We start from the raw sequence: 27,767 nt of genomic DNA, 5'->3' as shown, positions 1-27,767 counted from the left end.
GGTTTTGTACAAGTGAAAAGTCCAGCTAACTATAACACCCCTGAAACCTATAGTTTTTTCAGTGAATTTCTGAGGTTTTTTAAATGCTAATTCCTAACTATAACGTGCCTGAAACCTATGGTTTTTTCTGTTAATTTCAAAGGTTTTTTAAATGCTAATTTCTAACTATGCCTACAGAGATAGGACATGTGAAGAAAGAAGAAAAAATGCACAGAAAGAAACAAAAGAAGTGCAGAAAGAAGCAACAGAAGTCCTCAAATACGAAGATAAGTGCAGGAAGAAGGATAACGTGCAGAAAGAACAAAAATAAGAGCAGAAAGAAGCCTTGTTGCAAAATCATCCTGTACCCTCAACTTTTTCAGACGGATACTGGTGGTAACTGAGTCTGACTAACCAGTCCTAGAGCCAGTGCTATGTTAAAAGACACTTAGAATACAGTGAAAACACCTACATACACTAGGGAACATTATGCGTTGGGGTCCCCCTGTGATTAGCCTTACCTCCTCTATAAGCCCCTAGTATATAATAGGGCATGGGGATTAAAACTACCTCTTAAAACAGGCCACAGGGCGTTTTTGCACACGTTAACTCAGGCCCCGCGTCCTCCTTTCACCATTGTGTAAACACGCCCTGTGTCCGTTTTTAGTTGGGAGATTAAGTTCATTTGAGTCCTGAGGGTCCCTAGGGTCCAACTAGCCCACTAGGTACCTCCAGTAAGTGCCACAGAGCTGCGTTGCAGAGAGGTGTAAAAAGTGGCACGGCCTGGACCACCTCTCTGCAATGCAGCTCAGTGGCGCTTACTGGAAGCACTTGGTGGGCTAGTTAGCCCCCAGGGGCCCTCAGTATTGAAGGGAAATTATATCCCCAATTTAAAACGTGCCATGGTGCGTGTTTGCACACGTCACCTCAGGCCCCGTCCCCTCCCTTCACCACTGTGTAAACGCGCCCTGTGGCTGTTCTAAGTTGAGAGATTAAGTCCCCTTGAATCCTAAGGGTCCCTAGGGTCACACTAGACCACTAGGTACCTCCAGTAAGCACCACAGAGCTGCGTTGCAGAGAGGTGTAAAAAGGGGCTTGGCCTCAGAACACCTGTCTGCAGCGCAGCTCCCTGGCGCATACTGGAGATGCCTGTTGGGGGCGCGTTTGCAGAGTGCTGCATGGAGGGGGCATGGCCTCCGGCACGATGCCAGTCTTTTATTTATTTTATTTTTTTAAGAAGGGGGGCTGTGTGGTTCCCCTTCTTATTCTAATTTATTGGCCCTGATGACCCCATCCCCCAGGGCCTGTCTCCTAATTATATTTTTTTGACCCCAATCCCCAGGGCCGGCCACTGTTTTTTATTATTTTTAAAAAATATATATTTATAGACACACCTAGGACATGCTGGACAAACCGTACGTACCTATCACCATGACGATTTGCGTGATATTCATTAAAAGGCGACTATGCATGCAATTAATCCACGTGGAATGTATTTACACCACTAGTGAAGCTCTGACATGTCTGATGCTCTACCGTGCCTAATCCCGGTAGACACCCTTGTCGTTTATTTATACAAACATGGGTAGCTATTGACGGGCACATTTAATACACATGCACACCAAGCCATTCAAAGGGGATTGGACAAAAATTCGACCAAAACTATGCAAGAAACCCCCCTCACAGTTAATAAAACACACATCCACTGCCGGATGTGTAATACTTTTTATTTTACTCTCTGGAAAGGGGACGAACATCACTTGCGAGTCACAGCGCGCTCCTGACAGAGCCCAATGCTGTGTTACACCCACCATTGCCTGCCGAGTGCCACACACCTCTGTATTGTATTCCACTAGCTAGTGCATATGCTATGACACTCTCTAGCCCATGTGCACTGTAACACCACCCCGTGAAAATGTCATGCCACACTTGTCTTCGCACGGGTTATATTGCCCCATCTAACGTGCCTTCCTCGATGCCTATGTTATAACGCACAGTGCTATGCCATACATATTACAATTTGGGATCCATATCTTTGTCACAGTGCATATGCAACGTTACACTCCCCAGCACATATTTTATATTACAACTTTAGAGACTAGTTAGGTTACACAACACTGCCCTGTGCATATTACACTCCAAGGCGCATATCGCATAGCACGCGCTAGTGCCTGTGCTATCTCGCGCTCTCCAATGAATCTGTCATTGCGCACAATGTATTGCATATTATATTTCACGCCTGGTTCATCTTATATCACACTTTTTGGTGCATAGTTTATACCATACACTATATCTAGTTTTCATTTTCAATCGTGCTCTCAGGACTATGTTCTATATAACACTGTGTTCACCTACCCTTTTCACGGGCATTACATTTTGCGATAGGGGGTGGAGGGTCAGGGGGTGTTTTTGCCAAGTGAGCCTGGAGTCACAGTCACTAACGTCTTCTTCTTCCTGAATAAAAGTGAGATTATGCTGCATACTTGTTCATATTTTAAGTAGTTTGCACAGACAAAATGTTTTAAAAACAATAAAGTTTCTAATACCCGCCTTCTCTGAACAGTTAGCTTGCTGCCCCATCCCCCTCCTCCCTATCCTATGTTGTGTGAATCCATGGACTAGCCTCCTCCCTCCTGCCATGCATGGTCTGATGTGCTGCCACTGCCCTCAATTTAGTATGATGTACCAGTCCACTCCTCCTGCCCTCCATTGCCCAATTCTATGCCCCATCATTGACCTCCTGCTTAAACTCTGTGCTTAGCTTGCTGCCCCTATTCTCCTTCCCCCTGCCCTCCGATGTCTTTGTGCATGCCCCTGCTCCATCCTTTTTGCCCACCATGTCCCATGGACCTGCCACTTCTATCTACTCTGAGTGTTCTGTTGAGCTGCCACTCCCCTCCCACCTGCCTAGCATTGTCAGATGACTGTAACCTGTCCCTGCCACCTCCACCCTGCCTGTCCACATGCCATGCCTCTATCCTCTTCCTCCTGTCCTACATGGTCCATTGTACTGCCACACCCTTCTGCCCTCCCTGGTCTGTTGTGCTGCAACTGCTCCTCCTGCCTGCCCCGTGTGGTCTGTTGTGAGGCCCCTTCCCCTGAACTTTCTTGTCTGTGCACAGGTCCTGACCCTCCCTTCTATCCTCCATCGTCCTTTGTGCATGCCCCTGCACCCTCCTTCTTGCCCATCATAGCCATTGTGCTGCCACTAACCCTCCCACTTGCCATGCATGGTCTTCTGTGCTGCCATGGCCCCTCCCACCTTCCCTGTGTGGTCAGTTAGCTGCCCCTGACCCCCTCCCACCTTCCCTCCATGGTCTGTGTGTATGCCATCACAGTCTCACTGTTGCTCTTCATGTTGTGTCTTGCTTCTAGTGCCCATCCTGCCTGACCTCCATGGCTATCTTGCTGCTCCTGCCCTGCCCCCTTGCCCCCAGCCCTCTGTTTACATGTGCAGACCCCTACTCCCTCCCTCCTGGCTTGTCTGTTCCATTGTAATGCCCCTGATCCGTCCCTCCTGCCCTTTATGGTCTGTTATGCTGCAGCCTTCTCTCCTGTCTGTCCATTATGGTCAGCTAGCTACCATTGCCTCTTGCCCCTCTGTTCTCTGTTGTCCATGTGCATGGTCCTGTCCCCTCCCTCTTGCTTTCTATGGATTGTTGTGCTGCACTCCCGTCCTGCATGCCCTGTGTGGTGTATTGTGCTGCTGCAAACCCTGATGCCTGCCCTGCAGGGTCAGTTTGGTGCACCTCTCCATGTCTCTCCTGTCCTCTGTTATCCAAGTCCATGTCCCTATCCCATTTCCTTCCATGATCCAATGTACCATACTTGCGAACATTTTGAACTTGGTAAGAGGGAGATTTTGAAAAAAAACTGGGGTATTGATTTTCCCCTTTGAGTTACATTGAAAAAGAGGATATTGTAGACAGGAGACAGATCAAATAAAGCCCATTTGAGCTTAAAAACATTGGACGTTTCCTGGCTGAATTGGGTCTGTTGGCATGTATGGTTGTACTACCATTGCCTCTTCCTTCTGCCCACAATGGTCTATTACATTGCCACAGCCTTGAAGGAGGGTAGATTTTGTATCACAGGGGGCCCCTGGCCCGTTCTGTCCACACCTGAAGTATGAGACCCTTGTCCTTGCCCTGCCAGCCGCATTTGTAGGCCGTATTAAATTGACCAGCGGGTCCTGTGTTGCTATATAATTATCCTGAGACATCCTTACCACTCAGCCAGCATAAAACCCCTGTGTAGGCCCTTCTGTTCAATATGTAGGCCTCTTTGTTAAATTGACCATAGCTCTGCAATTTTAGTGTATAGCAGTCTGAAGGCAGGTCTGCGAGGCCTTCTGCTCCAAACTAGTAGCCCCCACCCTACCCGAGTGCTCCGTGCTCGGTATCAAAGTTCAACATCCCCCTGAAGCTGTCGACATACAGTAGGCTGCATCCTGGACTGGTACTTGCTTCCTGGGCAGGTTTCCCGCTTTTAAGGAAGTGGCAACCGCAGAGCGTCAAGTTAGGAGAACTGAGGAGATTTTATACATGAATATATTGAATTCCTGTACAATACCCATTATTTTCTGCTTGCTCTATGGAACTTACGATAAGCGATTGGCCTGAGAGACTGACCTTTTCACCCAGTCCATTGTCAGCATTAAGTGGGTAAATGACAAAATGTCTGGTAAAATCTGCAGACGAAGCTTTTGGGTAGCATACGTAGGTAGATGTAGCGTGCAAAGGAGCCCACAAAATGATATAAAAAGGGCGCACCCACAGATATCGACGGACAACCTCGCCGTCTGTATGTAGGTTAACAGGCTGTGCAGGTTTTCCCCAAGAACTGGGAGCTGTCTTCCTTTGCTTAAAATGTCTTGCTCTGCTTTGCTTGAAGTATCTTATTCTATTTTACCTATATGAAATGTCATGTTATGTTTAACCATTGTTCTCTTTACTTTTGCATTTAAAAGATGTTGTATTGTAATTGCAGGAATGATTGCTCTAAGAGTAAATGTGAGTGTCCCTAGGTAACATTTTCCTTGGTGTAACTTGTTTCTCATGATGCATTTATAGATGTGTTTTCTCTCTCTCTCTGTCAGTCCATTAATTGAGATACAGAGAATATCATGACAGCTGTATGATTATCTGGATTCTGTATTTTGTACTTTATGTCTCTATTCTGCGGTTTCTTTGAAGTTGCATCTTCTCATTAAACTGCCATTGTATTCTGCCTCCAATTCCATGTCTCATATGTCTGTTTTCTTCATTTTTGGAGCAAGCGTTCCTAGGCACCCCGGCTCAAATTAAGGTGCCCCTTTTGTCCCTGACTCACTCTCCTGCTCAGTTCTGTGGTGGCTCCCGGGGCTCTGGGGACCGCCCCTAGCTTCCTTGACCCGTAATAGATCTTCCCTCCAACAGCCTCGCTTGCAAGTCCTGTATTGTTGGTTTGTTGCCCCTGCCCCCCTTTCCACTGCCCTCCATAGTCTGTTGTGCTTCCACGGCCCTTCCTGCCTGCTCAGTGTGGTTAAATTGTTGCCTTTGCACCCTCCTACCTGCCTTCAATTTTCAGAGTCCGTGCCCCTGGCCTCTGCCTCTCAACAGTATCCTAATGAACAACTAGATTGCTAACATTCTATATTTATTACAAAAGTGTGGAACGCCTGACATCATCTTGATGTAATCAAAAGTGTAATACCTAGAGCATTCCTTTAGAAATTACATATATGAGAGGGTCTTATTGGCATCAAAATTATGGTTAGTGCTCTAAAAGACTAAAATAAGGACATATTTTCTGAGTTTTCAAATAGCGACAAAGCACTTTTAAATTATTTGTTATCTTTATGTTTTTTTATCTAGTTGACAACTTGATTAAATGTTGCACTTATGGGAGAGGATGTGGTGTTACTTCCAGAACTGCAGACTTTGCAACTGGGGAACCAGGTTGAAGTTTCTGCTTCAGCTCGACATTCTGTGATTCTGGTCAAATCAGTTAGTCTCCCCATGTCTACAACCAAAATGAATTTGTTCTTGTGTGATGTAACCAATGCTCATGTAAAGCACTCCAATACCTGACAAGTCTGCACTATATAACACTTCAAAAACACAAAATAATAAGTGTTTTGCACACTTCTGTCATTGGGCTATATTTGGGCTATATCTGGGTGATTTTGGGCTACATTTGGGCTCTTTTGTCTCCGGTGGCCATCTTGGGAGATTTATTTGTTATGAAGTTTCCTAATTTCCTCATGTACTGCAGTCTCCTCAGTCGGAAATGCTTTCAGTTTTTTACTTTGATTCCATCATGAAGGTATTCAGATATGTCACACATTTGCCATGAATTCTGAATGTTAGCACTCTAGTTGCTCATTAGATCACTGTAGTAAAACTACTGTTCACCATGTAAGTCTGCTCCTGGTATTAAAAGTGCATGTTTCAGTCTGCATGTCAGAATTTTTTAATGAAATAGAAGAGGATTTGAGAAGTCACTCAAAATGTGCCCTCATTTTCTTTCTTCAGCATTAATCATAATTTCTATGGCAAAATGAACCCCCTCATTGTGTTCCTTTTTAAATTAAATGTTTTAAGTGTTACCAGTTTATTCCAATCAAGATGGCTTCAGGTGTGCCATACTTTTGTCATAATGAAGACAGTAAGTGCTCTAGTTGTTTTTAAGAACATTCTTGGACATTCTGTCATTGGGCTATACTTGGGCTACATCTGGGTGATATTTGGGCTACATTTGGGCTCTTTTGTCTCTGGTGGCCATCTTGGGAGACTTATTTGTTATGAAGTTTCCTAATTTCCTCATTTACTGCAGTCTCCTCAGTAGGAAATACTTTCAGTTTTTTACTTTGATTCCATCAAGAAGGCATTCAAATGTGTCACACATTTGCCATAAAATCAGAATGTTAGCACTCTTTTTGCTCATTAGATCACTGTAGTAAAGCTACTGCTCACCAGGGAAAACTGCTGCTGGTATTGAAAGTGCATGTTTCAGTCTGCATGTCAGGATTTGAGAAGTCACTCAAAATGTGCCCTAATTTTTCTTTCTGCAGCACTAATCATACTTTTTATGGAAAAATGAACCCCCTCATTTTGTTCCTTTTTAAATTAAATGTTTTAAGAGTTACCACTTTAATCCAAGCAAGATGGCTTCAGGTGTGCCATACATTTATCATAAGTAGGACGGTAAGCGCTCTAGTAGTTCTTTGGAACACTCTGGAAAGCTGCAGTAGAACACAAAGGAATCAACTGACAGTCTCTGCCCTTGTTGGATGTACATGTTTTACTGAGAATGTCAGACTTCATTCTCACATGACTGAGAAAGATAATGTGAATTTACAGAAAATAAGCTCTCAGTTTAGCTTATAGATCACCTTCCAAACCTCTGTGGTAAAAGCATGAGAAAATATTTTTCTCTCAATCATGATATCCCAGCAGAAGGCTTTTTCACATGGTGAAATCACCTTAGAACATTCCACAATTCCTAAAATGAGTATGGTACCATCAACAAATGATTTATAATGTAACTAAAGTCTTAAAATCTTCTATTAACTGCAATGCTTTTTAATGAGGTGCTATCATGTATATTGGTCACAAGATGGCTGCCAACACTTCTTGGATGAAGTGCTGACAGCCAATCAGATCTCAGGATGAGATGTGTGGTTAGGCTCCGCCCACATATATATATTGATTTAAATGCTATTTTCTCAGGAACTACTGAACAGATTTACACCAGACCTACAAAAGGCACTTTCTTGACCTGAGGACTACCTCTCTGCCAAATTTCAAGTAACTCTGTTCAGCCGTTCGGGCTGTAGCTGTGTCTAAAGGTCCTATGGAAAAATGCATGGGAAAAAAGCGTTTTGGGACCCCCCTTTTTTCTCAGCCCCCGCTTGACGAATCCCCCCGAGACTTTCAGGGTAGGAGCGGAGCGTAGCGCCCCACCTATTTTGAAAATTTCGCGAGGATTCATCGACCGGCGCCAAAGTTATTCCAAATAGAATGTTGCGGATTTCCTATGGAAACAGGGTCCTAACTATAACTATCTACTGGCGACCGCCAGTAGATAATTATATATATATATATGTATGTCCTGGAAATATGGACCCAGGGATGGGGGCCATTTGGGCTTGGGGAGGCGGGGCCACTTGCCACCTCCCCAAATAGTCAGGATTTTGGACCCTGGGGGATGCGGGACCCAGAGCATCTTAAGACTCAGGGAAGGGGGCCATGCACCCCCTCTACTATAATTAAAGTATGGCCCTGTGGATGGGAATCCCAGAGCTCATCTGGGCTGAGGAGGGCGGCCAAACGCCCTCCTTCCTTAATGTTAATGTATTTGACTCTAGGGGATGGCTTCCTCAGTCCTCAAAAGGCTCAGGAAAGAGGACCACGCATCACCGTCCCCTAATAATATATTTCGTTACTAGGGATATGGTCCCTTGGGCCAATAGTGGCTTGTGGTGGTGAGGCTGCATATACTCCCGCCCCTTTTTAAAAACAAAGGGCCCCATCCAACCCCATGCACGTTTCCCTCCCCTAAATATATATTTTCTTCCCCCGGGGACAGGGTCCTCGGGGCCAGTAGTGGCTTGCGGAAGGGAGGCTGCCTGCACTCCCTCCCCTTTTTAAAAACAAAGGGCCCCATCTAACCCCATGCCGTGCACAGCCGAGAGCCGTGTGCAGCGTGGGGTTGGTTGATTGTGAGTGGCTTGGCTTCACGTATGGTAATAATATATTACTTTAAGTTTAATAAAAGCCCTAGAAATTCAATGAAAATAAACAAGTATTAAAGTGATGTTATAGTGAGGTGTGACAACAAGATCAGATTTTATTTTTAACATACAAATTCACAAAAAAAAAAAGGTAAAAGTGACATATAGTTAGGTGAATATGTCAGTGCCTTTATAACATTTTGAACTTAAGCAAACATATATATTCACCAGTTACTTCAAGTTCTCGCTTTATGTGATACGACCCATGGGTTTAAGATTCTACAGTATAAGGAACCTGCAAGTGCATAATGTATGGGGATTGTACCAAGTCACAATCCATCAAATCATTTTAAATTGGTTTGTTTCTTTTCTGACAGGTACCAACTATTTGCAAATTAGTTTAGTTCCGCTCGAAATAGTCAAATTTAAAGAGCTAGACACACAGCAGACGTTATATCACCCAACTCAACTTCATTCACTTTATTTTCCAAGGAAGCTTGAACAGCAGTGTCAAACCCCCATTAGAATGGCCTCCAGGTTGAAAACAGATCTCTTAAGAAAGTGCCTTAACCCAGTGAGCTGCCCTAACCGCGCACTTTGTACTGTGCCCCCATGCCATAATAGTGAAATTGTCTCTTTAAACTCTAGCTTAAATTAGTCAATGGAGTGGCTTTTCGCATTCCGTCGTCACCACTGACACCCAGGCAGAACGCATAGTGACGCTGGAATTTGGTGACTAACCCTCAAACTATTTACCCTCAGTGGTAATGCCAAAATGGCAGTAGGGCTTAATGGTTTTCTGAGTGAGTTGTGACCCAGGCCGGTGCATATCAAATGTGCAGCAAGTGTTGTTGTACCAGGGCCTAAGGCTTTGACAGGCATTGTGCTTCCCAGTTGTAGCGGTATGTAACTACAGAACCAGGTGATTGGGGGGGGGGGGTGCTTTTCCTTGCTTGCATTACCCCTGGCATGCGTGCTGCACCGCTGTTATTAAGAGGGAGAAGCAATATCTCAGGTATATCAGTGTTTGCGACCAACGTGTTATATTGCCTTATTATTTACATATATATTTTGACGTGTTCTACAAATGGGTGTGATTTAGCCCTCAGTTCTTTAGACTCCCTCCTGCTGTAGGGTTCACGCATGTGTCCATTGCGCTTTCTCATTTTCACCAATTCCCGATGCGTAGAGGTGTTTGATGGCCAATATGGCATGTACAGTCGTCTCGAGCGTCCTGATTGGCCCATAGCGCGTGCGCCTTTCGAGTATGTTATTCTATAAATTACATCAAAGGTTCAAAAGGCGCTAATTGAGTAGGTGTCCGAATGAAGGATGGGGGGGAGGTGGGCCTTACCACGTCGAGAATGGAGTAGACCATGACGTCGATGGACACGTCGGTCGCCTGCTTCCAGTCACGGACCGGGCGCACGCTCTTCTGGTAGCCGTCCATCAGGTGGTCGAAAAGACGGATCAGCGTTGGCTTGCTGCAGCTGGCGGATACGCTCGTTGTTTTACAGGTTTCTGTAAAGAACAGAGAGAAGAAAACTCTTTCTGTTTACAATCATCTGCGTTTCCATGATCGCTAGACTGGATTTCTGGATTGCTTCCCTATTTTTATGGGTGCATAGAGCCGCCGTACTTAGTATGAGGGACATGGGGAGTGTAAAAAAGATTTTCAGGCCTTCACTTCAGTATGAGTTGATTTTCTAAATCATTTGCGCTACTGTCTTCAGTTAAAACGCCAAATATTCCGTTTTATAAGCGTAAATCCACTTTTAAGATTCGCAAACCATTTTTATGTCCTTGTAAAATATCTACTCATACATGCATGCAGGGGTAAGAAACTTTGCACCCATAGGTGGGGGTGAGCTTGCACGACTGGAATGTCCTGAAAACCTTTTGCACACCAACAAACATATCTGTTTGTAAATCCATAATAAACAAGGCATTGGTGGTAGGTTAGATCCCAAAAATAGATGAAGGCATATGTGTATCCACAGAGAACAAGCATTGGCATAGCCAAGGTCTCGCCTTTGGGACCTTATAAGTGTTTAGCTATGCAGCACATTATCCTGGGTGCTGTGCCACCAGGGATTGAAGTGCTATACAATTACTACACACTGGGTCATGCAGTCTGATTCAGGAATACATGCTTACCTCAGGAAACATTTATAGACAGACAGAAAGAAACGCCTCAATGCAAGTCAACAGGACTATAACATTCTGTGTGCAACTGCATCACTAGAGTATTGACCAGCGTATGAAAAAAAGCAGTGAAGTACTTTCCAATCACAGAGACATCACATCCCTCCTCCTGCAGACCTCTATTTGCCAGGCACCCTTCTCCAGAGTTTTCCATTCAAAACCCTGCTCGCACCATCCGTTTACCAGCAGGCCCTCCGGTCCAGCCCTCTTTCCCAGCCCACTGGGTGTAGGAGCAAGGTACATAGCAGCAACAACAACAAAATGCTCCCATTCATCAGGTAGAGGAGAAATAATGAATAAACAGCGACGGCATTGGCATCACTTAATCTCAGTGCACCAAAAAAAAAAAATGTATCTGGCCTTGTTTAACGTAACTGGTGCTTTTGTAAAACGCTTCAATACCTTTACGTCTGTCGAGTTCCCGCTCTATAAAAGTGCCCCAAAAATTAATATGACATTGTCTAATGGAAACTAGTGCTTATGTAAAGTTCTCCAACACCTTTGAGTCGCTCAAGTTCACATTATATACACAAGCATCAGAGAAAATGCGACAAGAGTTGCCCAGGCATTGCCCTTAACTGTGCTGCAAGGTTGGGCAGCTGAAGGTTAGGTGTGCAAGGCTCGCTAAAGCAACAAGCAGAGATGTGAGAGGTGATTGGGGGAAATTCTCACACTTTCAAGCCAGACAACCTTAAAGAGGCGCCCTCATAAACAGTGTCTGATGCGTCTGACATTTCACCTCGATATTTGAACAGGACAGGGAGATCAAGTGATGGACGCCAAAGCTGAACCACTGAAATCGGGCAAACAGTGACACAAGCAGAAATCAAAGAAAAAATAGTCCCCCCAAGTGAACACATAAACACAGAAGCATAATGTTAACAGTAACTGGGCGGTGCACTGTGGGAGGAAACCAAACACAAAAAGGAGGGACAATGAGGAAGGATTAACCGTGAGCAAGGACACCTTTTTGAACGACAATTAAAAAGAATAAAAAGGCAATAAGCGGGCTGTAAGCCCACAGAGTTAATACAGCATATTTTGAAGACAGCGCATGTGCTGCCTAGCCTCGACCTAAAAATTTCAATAGTAGATAATTTATTAGAACAAATAGCACTCCATACTTCACTTATCTGAATATTCAGAGGGAGCTAAGATGAATGAGGTTAGTGGTAGGTAACTTTATCTCTATATGTGAGAACCCTGTATGCAGTGTGAATAAGGTAGCAAATGTTTAGAACCATCTTTGTGAGATTGTAAAGGTAGAACTCTCCTGTAAGGAGAGCTTGCACATATGTACCACCAAGGGCTAGTCTTTGATTAAGGACTATTCAATTATGTATCAGCAAATGCCAGTGACGGCTCCTCGAGGGAGTGCTGCGGGGCGGTGGGGCGGGGTGGGGGAGGGGCAGGGTGGGGGTAGTAAACTCCAGCATATGGCCGACCGGAGTTGAGTTAAGAAATAAATAAATAAAATGAATTACACTGCGCGCGCTGCAACGCCAAATCGGGGAGGCAGCGCGCAATGTAATTTGTTTCATTTATTTCTTTACTCAACTCCGGTCCGTCCTGTGCCGGAGTTTATATCCCCCCACCCTGCCCCTCACCCGCCCCGCAGCACTCCCTCGAGGAGCAGCCACTGGCAAATGCATATTGTGTAATGTCTGGCCATCTACTGGCTTTGCCTGCACTTGGAGATTCTGCCTTGGCTTTTGAGGCTGAATTGCGGTTGTTGAGGCTATGTCCCAGCATGTTATGTTTGTGGCTAAGGATATTATGGTTGCCATGCAATGACTGAGATTAGGGTATGTGGATCTGTGCGTTAAACATTTTAAGGTCTATTTAAGAGGAAGGTGGCGGCAACTGGTCTTCTATGGCAGTCACTCTCGTATATGTTGATGACGTTTTGTGGTAGCAGCCCTGAAATATCATCACAGAAATTTAGTAAAAATGTTATCTACTGTAGTATATCTTTGTTGCTTTTCATTATCACTTATTGGGAGGTTCGTTTTTATATTTCAGTGATGCCACTTTATTTAATGACAACAGTATCAATGATTGTGGAACATCACTTCCTGTGACATCACTGGGGCAACAGTCAAACACTGTCACTTCCTGTGATGTCACTAAGGTCAAAGGGCATCTGATGTCACTTCTGCTACCCCAGGCATTTTGGTGAATGGACATCCATGCGAGAGCAGGGTTATAATAACTACAAAAGGCGTTTGTGGCACAGTCACATTACACAAGGAGACACATCCAACATACCGGCAGCCGATCAGTCTCCAACCTAAGAACATGTGAAAGGTGACTGGCTAACCAACCCTATTTTAACTCTCCACAGACAATTGACTAGTACATCAACAATTAGGCCTAATGGTAGGTCCCATGACGTGGTACTCGTGACAAGTTCAGCCCACTTTATGTAGTGATTACCCTTACAATATCTGACATGTTTCCAAATCTGTTACCGTAAACACTTCTGACTGACTTACCAGGCAAACCACATTATGAACCCAAGTAAACACACAGGCCCATCTACCTCCCATGTGAGGTCAAAAAACATCAACAGCTTTAATTCTACAGCAATGGTTTTATTTGATTCTGGGGAATATCATCAAATTATTTCTGTTTTACAATGCCTCCCAAGTGTCCAGTGCAGTGTGTGTACCATTCTTGGCAGCCGTTGCACCAAGGAAGGCTGTCTCAGCACCATTGGGCATCTGTTGACCAGCTCTTTTGTTAGTTTTCGTACAGTGAAGGGAGGTGGACAGGCAGAATGGAATAAATGTGTATGACTTCCATCCTTCCATTTTTAGGTTTGTACATGGAACGTATGGATGTGATCGGATCACTCTACTCATCCGTTCATTTGTTCCAGCCACCCCTTTTTGCAAGAAGGGCTCAATTGTCAGATTGGTATTGCCAAATGTGAATTGTGGGGCTGTTCTTGGGCCTGGGCCTGCAGTTCCAATCATTTCCTTCAACTCAGGCCCCAGAAATCCAGGCCTTCCTGGCGCTCCTTCTAAATCTGCCATTCTCACCACAACTAAAACATTAATATGCAGGTGCAGTGGCCATCAGTTAATGCAGTGTCGAGTAAGAACTGCCAGTGTTGGTGTAAGTACTACATAGGGGGGTTGGGGTTGTCCTGTTTGCTTTGAGCTGGAGTTGGTAATGTCAGTGGATTGAATATTAGTAGACTTTATTCAGAGTGGCTCTGATCTGCGCCTAGTGTATGCAGATGTCAGGGAGGCCACTCACTGTGTGTGGGTGCAGATGAGGGAGGTTGGATTTTCGAACAATGGTGGTGTGACCGCAGAGGCTGTACATTGTACCGGATATGGGATCCTGCCCTGCATATGGAGGAGTTCCATCATTAGAAGTTAAAAATACCATACTTACATTGGTTTGCCATCCATGCCCTCATCATATTCTGTTCTTTGTACGGTGGTTTATTCAACCCAAAAAGTACACAATACTTTTCTATGTGGAGCAAATCAAGCCTGAGATGCCCTGCTGATATAAAGCAAAGCACTCTGGTTTCCCAGTTCCAAGCATGTAGATCTCATTTCGTCCATGTTTTCTACGTGCTTTGTGCAACCTGCTGTTCAGTATAACCCATTATGAATTCTGGATTAAAAGTACCAAAATACAAACTAAAAATTCGGACTAGATGAGGTACTTATGCATGGAACTAGGAAACCTGAGAATTTTGCTTGAAATTCACACCCACCCTTCTAGTCCTTGAAGTTGTGTTATTCATATATAAAATATGTATGTAACATTTAATCGAAGTAACTACAAGCATACATACACTTACACAAACACATGTGGCGGATGCAATTACGAACCAAGCTGTCTGATGAGCACTGAAACCTGTGGCCTGCAGGTCACATGCATACAACTGCAGCAGATACTCAACCTCCTTAGCTATCTCATTGGTGATATTCCATAACATGCAGATGAAACCGTATTTGTGACATACTCACCTCAACAATCTATTTACAAACTGCTTTCACCAATGCTCCTTTACACAGCATGAACCTTTGTTGTGATGGGCTTATATTGTTTACTTTTCAGAATGTCTCCCGCCCTCCCAGTGACATCCGTAAGTCAGGTGCAGAGCCGAGATATCACCCCAAACCTTCTCTGTGGCCTCCCGGTTGATGACTCGATGTCTAAGTACAATCAGATAAACATATTCGTGTCCCTGACAGGAATATTCTCACACGCGATGCTCGGCTGCCACCTAAAGTTATTATTAATGTTTTGAAACAAAAGGATATCTGCATTTAATTCCTTTCTTTTCCCACTGCCCTGTCGTGTGAGAGGAAGGGACCTGAAGCATATATGAAAGGTTCAAAAGGATGTGCTTTCAGTTCCACCAGTGCTGCTTGTCTCGGTGTAATTTGACACAAGGCCCTGGAGAAGTGGCCCGAGAATGCACATATACGTGACTTCACTCCTGGCAATCTAAACTATTTAAGTACTTGTCTTCTCACTTAGAACCTAATTTAAATGTTGGGGTATGGGCCATCCATCATGTTTATAATAGGGCACAGGTCTAAATCAGGCCCTTGGAGTCTGTTCGCAAACACAACAGAACTCGTCTGGGATGTCACAGCTTCTCTGTCATGCCTGCCTCCCTTTTTGAGCACCCTTCTTAGCATCCCTACTATTCCTTTTCTTCCTACTTTCTTCTTTTCTAAAAGCTCTGAAGATATGGATTTTCTCAAGATGTTGCAAACTGTTAGTAGACTGTAAAGGCTTACCTTCATCACCATAAAAACATCTTAGCGAATGAGGGCTAAACAAATATCATTTAACTTAACATACCATAGCAGTCACTTTTTCTATCTCTCATTTGCCTTTCCTTCTTTAGTCTCATATTCTTTCTTCCCTTTTTAGAAATATTTCTCCACTCTGGTCTCTCTTTCTCCGCCTCTCTTTCACTGCCACACTCTCTATTGTTCTCTCTCCCGCTCTATATCTCTATTTTCATCATTCTTCTTTCCTTCTGATTCACTTTCCTGATTAATTTTCCTTTCTTTCTCCACCCTTTCATTCTCTCTCCCTCCCTCATGCTTTACTTCTTTGTCTTTATCCCTCTGTCTTTCTCTCATTCTTGCTAGCTCTCTCTTTCTCTCTCCCTTTTTCTGCAGTCGTCCCAATTTTTCTTACTTGTTTTCTATTTTTTTTCTCCTTTGCCCCTCTTCTTCTTTCTCTTCTGTCTCTCTGCACACCTCTTTCCCTTTCTCTCCCATGAATCTCTCCCTCTTACACTCTCTCTTCTCTCTTTCTCTCTCTCTCTCTCCCTCCCTCTCAGTCTCTATGCCTTACACACACATAGACACACACACATACTCTCTCTCTCGTTCTCTTTGTCATCATCACAAACCAGATTCCACTTGCTTTAGTCACTCAGCTATGATTTACAGCAATGTCCAGGAATAACCCACTTTTAAAAGAGTCCCCAACAGTGAATGTAGACGTAGATGTTTCATTCATGTAATTATTGAGCCTTTGGGATACCTCTTCTTGCAGTCGAAAACTGCCACAGAGCGAGGGACAGGGGAAGTGAAAGGATGGATCATGGGCAAGGAGCAGCATAGGTGATGATAGGAGTGCTGAACACAAGAGACTGACTTTGAGAAGTACTTAAGTTAACTAGCTGACCCCCCATGCCACCAAAGACATGGCCAGATTTATCATTGTTGTGCATCGACCTTGCGCCACGCAAGCCTGCATAGAGTGACTCAATATCTAGAATCAGATTTACCAAACCATGTAGTGGCAAAGGCTTTACATGGGTGGAGCCTGGATTTTCCCACACATCCAAGTATGCATCCTGACTCATTCACAGATTTACCAACACTGCTAGACATGGTAATGCATCGGAATTGTACGCCTTCTCATCAGATGGCCAATGAGGAGACATCTTTATTTCTCCTTTATGTTTTCTCTTTCTAAGTGTGCTGCATTCAGCAGCACCTTGGTGAAGAGGAAATTGACTCCAAGAATTGTTTTTGGTCAGGAAGGTGTCCGTACCTGCACAAAAACAATCCTGCCTGCTAAGCAGCTACCCTTGCACAGTGACGCAAGGGTGCCTGTGTTGGCATGGGCTGCAATGAGTTGCCAGCCCAAGGAGAGGGAAGGAATGCACCATATATTGGATGGTAAATGTGGCACATTCCTGCCCTCTCCCTTCCACGCAGCGTAGCACAGCGCACCAAGTTGTCTTGCTGCGTTGCGTGAAAAAAAGCGAAATAAGTGGCACAATTTTTATTTTAACACCCTAGACTGGAGCATTCTAGGTATTGTAGTCTTTACAGATTTCTGCTGAACTAATAGGACTAACACACCTTGAAACACCGGGTCCCAATAGTACGGACAAATGACATGCTGGAATTTGTGAAATCATGTCTGGACACATTTGAAATACCCAAATATTCTCATTCAAGGCCTAAAAAGAAGAAAGTACATCTAGGTTCTACCTGTGAAGTTTACACTCACTCACTTCCTTCAGGATCACCAGGAAAAGCTCCTAGAGGACCAGATTCACAAAGGTATTTGTGTTCCTAATTTCAGGAGGGGCGCAAATAAATGCATTTGTGTATCCAAAATCTCAACCTTGAGTCACAGATTCAGAACTAGCAGACATTTAACCCACATGGGATTTGCAAGTATAGAAATTGCTCTAATAATGTGGAATTTTTGTTATCATTCAATTGGTATTAGGAGAAGATTTGTGGACATTCCAAGAAAGTCATACCAGCAATAGAAGGTTAACATTTTCAAACGTATAAGTATGTGGGAAGGTACATACTTGTGCAGAGTCAATGGTTCCATAAAGCAAGAAAAGTAGCAGCACCCTCAATGCACATCTTATGGTTGTAGGAAGGTGGATATCTGACTATGGTTACCCCCAAATTTTTGCCTAGTGTCTAGCTGGTTTTTCGACTTAGTTGGCCTGAGATCCTGCCATTCAGGACCTCAGCCCATCTGCTCTCTCTTTAAAATGGACTCCATGTACCCTAGGTACATACCCAATTGGTTGGATCACCCTGTCAGCCCCTGTACCAGTGTACACTAGGTACCCAGGGCATTGGTGTACCCAAGGCCTGCCAAGGGCTGAAGCATGTATTATGCCACCCCAGGCTTGGCCTAACAATTTGACACAACTGGCTGATCACTCAGCTGGGGTAAGTTGGTGTAATCACCTCTTACTTAGGTGTAGTATACCTATACCTAACCTTAAATGGGACACCTGGTAACCTATAAGTCACTCCTATGGCAGGCCTTAACAATCCTGAAGGCAGAGTGCTTGGTTCCATGTGAGATGGTGCTCTGGCATGAGCTGAGCCTGTCTGCAGTGGTCGGAACAACTTCCTTCTACTGTTTCCAGATATCGTCATACCATATACTCTTAAGTGCATTATGAACCTCGCGGTTAAATGCTATCTTTGGTTTGGCTTTATCAAAACATGTCGAGTAAGGTGTCATACGAATTGGAATACTAACCCCTCGCCAATTCTGGCGACGGGGTTAGCATTCCACCCTTCTAGAGGGACACGACATGTACAGTACCTGAAACCCGGGTAAAATCAGACATAGCCTCAGCTCCACAAAATGGATGCTGCCACCACAGACACAAGTCTGCCCTCCTGCTGCTGGGAGTCCTTCCAGCTTGGGAGGTGTGGACAAAGGGTTTCCTGCCAGGGGAGGTGCGTGCACCACCCCAGACAGGATTTTGTGTATTGGTCAGGTAGGGCTTGAAAGAAACCAGACATGCCTGTGGCTCACAAGGAGCCTCGGTGCATATGCCAGTTCAAACCGGTCCTGGGGCACACCAGTCCCGGGCCTGGGGCGAGCTGGACAAAGGATTGGGGGTGTAACCACCCCCCTTCCTGGTCCCACCCATAGGGAGGGACCTAGCAGGTAGTCCGGCCCCTAGAATCCGAATAAAGGTAGGAGCTGTGTCCTAAGACTTCAGACATCCTGGAATCAACTTAAAACTAAGAAGAAGACGGGAACTTCGACGCTCTGCTGCACAGAGGACTGAAGCCAATCTCCCCTGTGGTCAGGGAGTGACCACCTTGCTAACGCAAGCACCATCCAGCGAATCAACGTCTGCTTTGCCGCCGCCTCCCGCCGGAGCCCGAGCCCAGAGACTGACAAGACCTGGACCTCCAGACCTCTCACCGCCCGATCCACAGTCCCTGCAAAGAGGAGACCCGTGGAGGCACCGAGACACGTGGAGCCAGCCATCTTGAAACGACTACGACAAGCTGACCAGTGCAACAACCGAGGCTCCCTCCAAGTTGTGCTTCGGGTCCTGAGAAGCCCAACCCTCGAGCAGCATCTGCACCAAAGGTGAGCCCTCCAGCATCTCCACGATCTGCGTGGGGCCCTTCTGCATTTTGCCACTCGACGCGCCTAACCGGTTGCTGGCCCGCTGGCTAGTGGCCATCTTGGCGACGAAATCTACGACAAACACCTCTGGTCTGGTTGCTCCAGAGTGGCCCTTGCTCCCCTCCAAAGGAGCAGTTCCTCTGACCTTGCTGGTCAGAGCCATCAGCTTATCTCCTTGCCCACAACAATTGCTTTTGCCAAGGCTTGTTTGCTTCGATCAAGTCGCCGACACCGCCGACAGCGAGAGCCTGCGTGGGACAGCTCGTGACTTGACTCCTGGACGTCGTCGACCTTCAGGGACCACGTGGCTGCAGAGTCAAGCTACACCTTCCTTCCTGTTTGCACCCGACATCGCCTGGTACCCACCTGGTGCCACGCTGGTCACTGGCTAGTGACTGTGAACACTGTCCCCTCTGCTTACAGGTCTTCAACATTTCCGATCCACTCTTGGATCCACTGCCCCTCTTCCCGACCGACCGCCTGCAGCACTTTTGTCTACAGGCCCCACGGAACCGATAGAAGAAACCCGACGCACTTCGAGGCCTATGCACCCGCTTCCTGTGGGTGAGGTAAAGCTGGCACTCCTGTGCCCAAGTGTAGTATTACATCTCTAGTGCCTGTGTTCCAAATCTTAAGTTCCTAGGTCATCCGGAAGATTCCTTTTGCAGTAACTTTGTACTTTTTACGCACCCATTGAAACCTATGGGAGCACGCGTGTGACTATTTGCTCTGCACACGCCACCCGTGGACCTCCTGGTCACTAACTGACGTTAGCTCCTTGTAGGCCCAGCGATTCTAGAGGCCCTAGGCCTTTTCCCTTTTCTGTTCGTGGTACTTATACCACTATTTTAGTATATGGTTCGAGTGGCCACCAGGGCCTATCCATATAAAGTGCAACTTCTGTGTATTCTGTGATAATCTTGTTTGACGATTTGTGCTCCTGTGCTCATAAAGAGACTAGGGGTTACTTTGAGAAATAAATACATATATATTTTGAATATATATCTGTGTGGTGTCCTTTCATTGGTATAAAAGGGGGTTACTATTGGTAAAACAGCTTGCTTAACACGCATCACGAGTTTAGCCTCAAAGACTGCTTAGCCTACGCTACCACTAGGGCAGCTAGTCCAAAAAGGTTGACTTACAACCACACCATAAGGGTTGCTTGGCATGGTACAAGGTGGTCACTAGAACTAGTGAACAGCATATACCAGGCCAACTTCTCACATTGGTGAGCAGCGGTTGGATTTGAGCTTGCTGTGTTTTACCATTGTAATCTCTTGGTTACCAATTGAAAGATCACATAGGTACCTGTAGGTACATATAAAACAAGATTAGATATACTTAAGTTCTACTGAACTTAGTTGTTGTAGAGCAAAGGGAGTAGCACACCCTGACTACAACTACTAGATAGGTTTAGTAGGTAAACCCAAGTGTAGGTAGATTGCAACACATCCACCCACACTTAAGAGCAATGGCTGGGGCAGAGGGGTCCACTGTACCCATCTCTGTTGAGAGTGACCCCCCGAGGGCACCATCCATCTTTGCTACCCTTAATCAGAATGAGCTCAGGCAGTTGGCAACTCTTAGAGGCCTTAAACAGCCCAAGAACCCTACCTCTGCTGTGCTCAGAGCACTCTTGCAAGAAGATGAGAATCAAAGAGAGCTCAAGAGAGCTTCCCAGTTAGCCCCCTTAGGGACAGGAACAGGAGGCCCCCCTTCTGAAGATGCCACTGAAGTACCCCTTTCCAATAGCCATCCCTTAGATGAAAACCATACTACAGAGGAGGAAAGTGAGGGGGATACAGACAGTGGTGAGGATGAAGGGAGAACTAGCCCAGTGCCAAGTGTTATACTTGGCCCAGCTAAACCAAGGCTATTGGGGACTGACAGTGGATTCACCCCACTGGATCTCCCCAGTGGACTTAACACAGGGCTTGGGAGGCAAAGGAATCGCTCAGGTGACTCCAATGCTTCTCATGGCTCTAGAGGCTCTCAAGGTCACTCCAGGAAAAGGATGACCACCCCTCAGAGGAGGGAACATGAGGCCAGAATGCAGGAAGCCCAGCTGAGGATCAGGAAGCAGGAGCTAGAAGTAGCCCTGATGGAAGAAAAACTGAGGAAGGCTAGGCAACCTAGAGAGAGTGGGTCTATACCCACTGGTGGCAGCATTGTCCCTAAGGACAAAGATAGGGTCTTTGATAATAGGAACCTGTCTAAGGTTGTGCCCCCCTACAAAAGTGGGGATGATATCCACAAATGGATAACTGCTCTTGAGAGAGCCTGCAAAGTACAGCAGGTTCCTGAGGACCAGTGGGCAGCAATCCTCTGGCTCTCCTTTGAAGGAAGAGGCAGAGACAGACTCCTCACTGTTAGGGAGGAGGATGTCAGAAACTACAGAGTCCTGAAGAGTGTCCTAGTTGATGGGTTAGGCTTAACCACTGAACAGTACAGGTTAATGTTCAGAGACACCCAGAAGACACAGACTCAGGACTGGTCTGAATATGTTGAATGTGCCACTAAGGCTTTGGAGGGTTGGTTGCTGGGAAGTAAGGTATCTGATTATACAGGATTGTACAATTTGATGATGAGAGAACAGATTCTAAGTAACTGTCAAAACCAGCTCCTCCATCAACACCTGGTAGACTCAGATTTGACCTCTCCCCAAGAATTGGGAAAGAGGGCAGATAAATGGGTCAGGACCAGGATCAGGCCTAAGAATCAGGGTGGTGACCAAAAGAAAGATACCACCAAACCTCAAGAGAAGGGTGGGGATAAAGCAAAAGAGAAATCTTCCTCAGGGCCCCAAAACTCCACACAGGGTGGTGGGTCCCAGGCTACCTCCTCTACCACAGGTAAAAAGCCCTACTGCCATGAGTGTAAAACTCCTGGGCATTGGAAAACTGACAGCAGTTGCCCAAGGGCTACAAACAAAACTGTTCCTCCAATTACTCCTGTCACACCACCTATTACTGTCAGCAGTAATCCCCCAGGTGGTGGGAGTGCCCCCAAAAATTTGGGTGGGTTTACTTGGGGAACACAGGGGGACCCTGGCTTAGCCAATTCCCCTGCAGCAGATACCCTTGTCTGTGATGGTGGCATGGGGTTTGCCAACTTCACTGCCTGTCCCAACACTTTGGGTAGGTACAGACAGGAGCCCTACATCAATGGTACAAAAGCTGAGGCCTACAGAGACACTGGAGCTAGCATCACAATGGTGGCCCATTGGCTAGTTCCCTCTGAGCAGCTTTTGCCTGGTTTCTCCTACCAGGTGACCAACATTGATGGCAAACAGAATAGTCATCCCATGGCAGAGGTATGTCTCAGCTGGGGAGGAGTCACTGGCCCTAAAAGGGTGGCAGTGTCCCCAACCTTGCCTGTAGACTGCTTACTGGGGAATGACTTAGAACTCTCAGCTTGGGCTGGAGTTGAACAAGACACCCATTCTAAAATGGTAGGCCTTTCACAAAAGGGTAGTGGGGTTGTGCCATTCACAACCCCTGTCCAAATAGATTTCCTCCCTGGAAAGGTTGGAAGGGCAGTGGTAGCCACAGCCCAGGCACAGACAGACTTCCCTGTAGAGACTGGCAGAGCTGTGACAGTCACAGCTCAAACACAAACTGAGTGCCCCCCTGAAAAGGTTGGCAAGGCTGTAATGGTCTCAGCCTATACTCAGACTGACATAGGTGTAGTGAAGCCTGAAACTATGGATCACTCCACACAAACAGAGAGTAGTGGGGAGGAAGAAAAGTCTCCCTCTCCCCAGACATTAGGAAAAAGTCAGCCTCCTCAGGGAGCTGACCTCACCCCTTGTGAAGGAACTGCCCCAGAGGTAGCCAGGCCTGGCCTGGCAGAGCCTCTGATGTCAGTGGCCCCTTCCAAGGTGGGACCCAGTCTGGTGCAGGCAGCCTGCCCCTCTCTACCCTGCCTCAGTCAGCCCAGGGCTGCAGAGGTCAGGGAGGCCAGTGGACCCCAAGAGGGCCCCTGTCCACAAGAACCCCCCCATCAAAAGAATGAGGATTGCCTGGCTAGTAGCCCTAGTCAGGTGATGGGTAAACACATTCCTGAGGGATCTCCTTTACAGGTAGTTAGGGACCTCCCCCAGAGGGATTCTGTTGGGTACAGGCAAACATGGGACCTTAGGGCCCCAGACCTGACCTGTCCCTCCAGTAAGCCCACAAAAGGGACCCAGCCTCCAGCTTTAGGTAGCCAGAGGCTGACCCTGAGAGCACAGTGCAACTCAGTTAAGGAAAGAAAGGCATCCATGGTGGAGGGGGATTGGAGGAAGCTGAGGCCTCACTTTGAGGACACTCACTTCAGTACTCCATCTCAACACCAGCCTTTTACTTTGCCAAGACACACCAAAGGTAGAGATTCCCTATGGTGGAGACCCTCTGATACCCTTAGGGTGAGGGATTGCTTAGTGGACCATGAGACAGGGGGTAACCATGCCAGTGCTGGTTCCTCCTTATATGGCCACTTGGGCAATATAGGCTTACCTGGTCAAGGTCAGCCTTATCTCCCTTCGTTTGGGGGGGGGTTGTGTAGGAAGGTGGATATCTGACTATGGTTACCCCCAAATTTTTGCCTAGTGTCTAGCTGGTTTTTCGACTTAGTTGGCCTGAGATCCTGCCATTCAGGACCTCAGCCCATCTGCTCTCTCTTTAAAATGGACTCCATGTACCCTAGGTACATACCCAATTGGTTGGATCACCCTGTCAGCCCCTGTACCAGTGTACACTAGGTACCCAGGGCATTGGTGTACCCAAGGCCTGCCAAGGGCTGAAGCATGTATTATGCCACCCCAGGCTTGGCCTAACAATTTGACACAACTGGCTGATCACTCAGCTGGGGTAAGTTGGTGTAATCACCTCTTACTTAGGTGTAGTATACCTATACCTAACCTTAAATGGGACACCTGGTAACCTATAAGTCACTCCTATGGCAGGCCTTAACAATCCTGAAGGCAGAGTGCTTGGTTCCATGTGAGATGGTGCTCTGGCATGAGCTGAGCCTGTCTGCAGTGGTCGGAACAACTTCCTTCTACTGTTTCCAGATATCGTCATACCATATACTCTTAAGTGCATTATGAACCTCGCGGTTAAATGCTATCTTTGGTTTGGCTTTATCAAAACATGTCGAGTAAGGTGTCATACGAATTGGAATACTAACCCCTCGCCAATTCTGGCGACGGGGTTAGCATTCCACCCTTCTAGAGGGACACGACATGTACAGTACCTGAAACCCGGGTAAAATCAGACATAGCCTCAGCTCCACAAAATGGATGCTGCCACCACAGACACAAGTCTGCCCTCCTGCTGCTGGGAGTCCTTCCAGCTTGGGAGGTGTGGACAAAGGGTTTCCTGCCAGGGGAGGTGCGTGCACCACCCCAGACAGGATTTTGTGTATTGGTCAGGTAGGGCTTGAAAGAAACCAGACATGCCTGTGGCTCACAAGGAGCCTCGGTGCATATGCCAGTTCAAACCGGTCCTGGGGCACACCAGTCCCGGGCCTGGGGCGAGCTGGACAAAGGATTGGGGGTGTAACCACCCCCCTTCCTGGTCCCACCCATAGGGAGGGACCTAGCAGGTAGTCCGGCCCCTAGAATCCGAATAAAGGTAGGAGCTGTGTCCTAAGACTTCAGACATCCTGGAATCAACTTAAAACTAAGAAGAAGACGGGAACTTCGACGCTCTGCTGCACAGAGGACTGAAGCCAATCTCCCCTGTGGTCAGGGAGTGACCACCTTGCTAACGCAAGCACCATCCAGCGAATCAACGTCTGCTTTGCCGCCGCCTCCCGCCGGAGCCCGAGCCCAGAGACTGACAAGACCTGGACCTCCAGACCTCTCACCGCCCGATCCACAGTCCCTGCAAAGAGGAGACCCGTGGAGGCACCGAGACACGTGGAGCCAGCCATCTTGAAACGACTACGACAAGCTGACCAGTGCAACAACCGAGGCTCCCTCCAAGTTGTGCTTCGGGTCCTGAGAAGCCCAACCCTCGAGCAGCATCTGCACCAAAGGTGAGCCCTCCAGCATCTCCACGATCTGCGTGGGGCCCTTCTGCATTTTGCCACTCGACGCGCCTAACCGGTTGCTGGCCCGCTGGCTAGTGGCCATCTTGGCGACGAAATCTACGACAAACACCGCTGGTCTGGTTGCTCCAGACTGGCCCTTGCTCCCCTCCAAAGGAGCAGTTCCTCTGACCTTGCTGGTCAGAGCCATCAGCTTATCTCCTTGCCCACAACAATTGCTTTTGCCAAGGCTTGTTTGCTTCGATCAAGTCGCCGACACCGCCGACAGCGAGAGCCTGCGTGGGACAGCTCGTGACTCGACTCCTGGACGTCGTCGACCTTCAGGGACCACGTGGCTGCAGAGTCAAGCTACACCTTCCTTCCTGTTTGCACCCGACATCGCCTGGTACCCACCTGGTGCCACGCTGGTCACTGGCTAGTGACTGTGAACACTGTCCCCTCTGCTTACAGGTCTTCAACATCTCCGATCCACTCTTGGATCCACTGCCCCTCTTCCCGACCGACCGCCTGCAGCACTTTTGTCTACAGGCCCCACGGAACCGATAGAAGAAACCCGACGCACTTCGAGGCCTATGCACCCGCTTCCTGTGGGTGAGGTAAAGCTGGCACTCCTGTGCCCAAGTGTAGTATTACATCTCTAGTGCCTGTGTTCCAAATCTTAAGTTCCTAGGTCATCCGGAAGATTCCTTTTGCAGTAACTTTGTACTTTTTACGCACCCATTGAAACCTATGGGAGCACGCGTGTGACTATTTGCTCTGCACACGCCACCCGTGGACCTCCTGGTCACTAACTGACGTTAGCTCCTTGTAGGCCCAGCGATTCTAGAGGCCCTAGGCTTTTCCCCTTTTCTGTTCGTGGTACTTATACCACTATTTTAGTATATGGTTCGAGTGGCCACCAGGGCCTATCCATATAAAGTGCAACTTCTGTGTATTCTGTGATAATCTTGTTTGACGATTTGTGCTCCTGTGCTCATAAAGAGACTAGGGGTTACTTTGAGAAATAAATACATATATATTTTGAATATATATCTGTGTGGTGTCCTTTCATTGGTATAAAAGGGGGTTACTATTGGTAAAACAGCTTGCTTAACACGCATCACGAGTTTAGCCTCAAAGACTGCTTAGCCTACGCTACCACTAGGGCAGCTAGTCCAAAAAGGTTGACTTACAACCACACCATAAGGGTTGCTTGGCATGGTACAAGGTGGTCACTAGAACTAGTGAACAGCATATACCAGGCCAACTTCTCACAATGGTAGTGCCAATTTAATAAACAAAAAAGTACACAAAAACTGCCTATTTAAGTGCATTGGATGTATTCAAGTAGGCAGGTTTCTGTTTCGCCTGGAGTGCTGAATATCTATGTACATATCACCCTCTATGCCTTCCGGATATTTTCTATCCTGTTACACTGCCCCAGGGAGGCATTCCATGGGTGGAGTGTGCGTGATCCCACACATCCACCCATGGATTTTGGTGCATTCCCAGATTTACCGTGAGTGGTAGACCTGGGTCTGCGTCAAAATTTTACACCTTCACAGGGGAGGCGTAATGAGGAGAAATGTGTTTATTTCTCCTTGTTGTTTTTTACAGCACATGTAGAAAGTGGTAAATCCTCCGCGAATTCTTTTTATGCAGGAAGGTGTACCTATCTGCACAAAAACAATCCTGCCTGCAATGCAGGCACCCGTGCTCTATGTTGGAAGGGTGCCTGCATTGGCACTAGACAGCCAAAAGTGCGCCTGTGCATGGAGAGACCAGCAATGCATCATATCTTGATAAATATGGCTCATTTCTGCCCTTTCACGCAGCACAAGGAAGAAACGTGTCTTGCTGCGGTTGCGCTGCATGACAACATGATAAATATGGTCCAGAGTGTCGTGGAATGTTAATGTTTTGAAAGAGCTTCTCGGGATATCCCTGAGCAAATGCTGCTTTTTTTCAGTCCCCAAGAAGAAAGTGCATATCTTAATTTTTTCTCATAGAACCGATTCCGTTTAACGCAGACCATACAAAAATGTGACTGATTGGTGATATCTTACATCAGGGAATGTATGATGATCCAACGCAAACATTTACAACGCATGCCTTTACAATGCAGTTTTTACATCGCAACATCCATTACAACGCATGTTTTTACATTGCATGCCATCACAACGTATTTCTAGAAACTACATTTACAACGCATTCCATTACATCTCATTATACCATTACAACGCATACCGCTACAACGCATACCATTACATTGCATTTAAGGTGAGTGTTGGATAGTATAGGGGTAAAAATTACTATAACCACTCCAGTGAGTGCAACAGTAGGGTAAGTGTTGGATAGTGTAGGGGTAAAAATTACAACTCCCACTCCATTGAGTGCAACAGTAGGGTAAGTGTTGGATATGGTGAGGGTAAAACCT

The 27,767-nt window shown here is 46.5% G+C and overlaps 1 protein-coding gene across 1 annotated transcript in view; it reads right to left on the bottom strand.

The window, feature by feature from the left end:
- Positions 1–27,767, bottom strand: part of LOC146856907 (5-hydroxytryptamine receptor 3A-like) — a 131,689-nt gene that overhangs the window by 89,984 nt on the left and 13,938 nt on the right. The window contains exon 2 of the mRNA XM_085646779.1: positions 10,050–10,216. Within this exon, the coding sequence (XP_085502905.1) occupies positions 10,050–10,216 (167 nt within the window). The remainder of the gene's footprint in view (positions 1–10,049; positions 10,217–27,767) is intronic.

The sequence above is a fragment of the Triturus cristatus genome, chromosome 3_2 (assembly GCF_964204655.1).
Source record: "Triturus cristatus chromosome 3_2, aTriCri1.1, whole genome shotgun sequence".
In the NCBI taxonomy this organism is placed as follows: domain Eukaryota; kingdom Metazoa; phylum Chordata; class Amphibia; order Caudata; family Salamandridae; genus Triturus; species Triturus cristatus.
The sequence above is the reverse complement of the archived record's forward strand: the minus strand, read 5'-3'. Positions and strand labels throughout refer to the sequence as shown.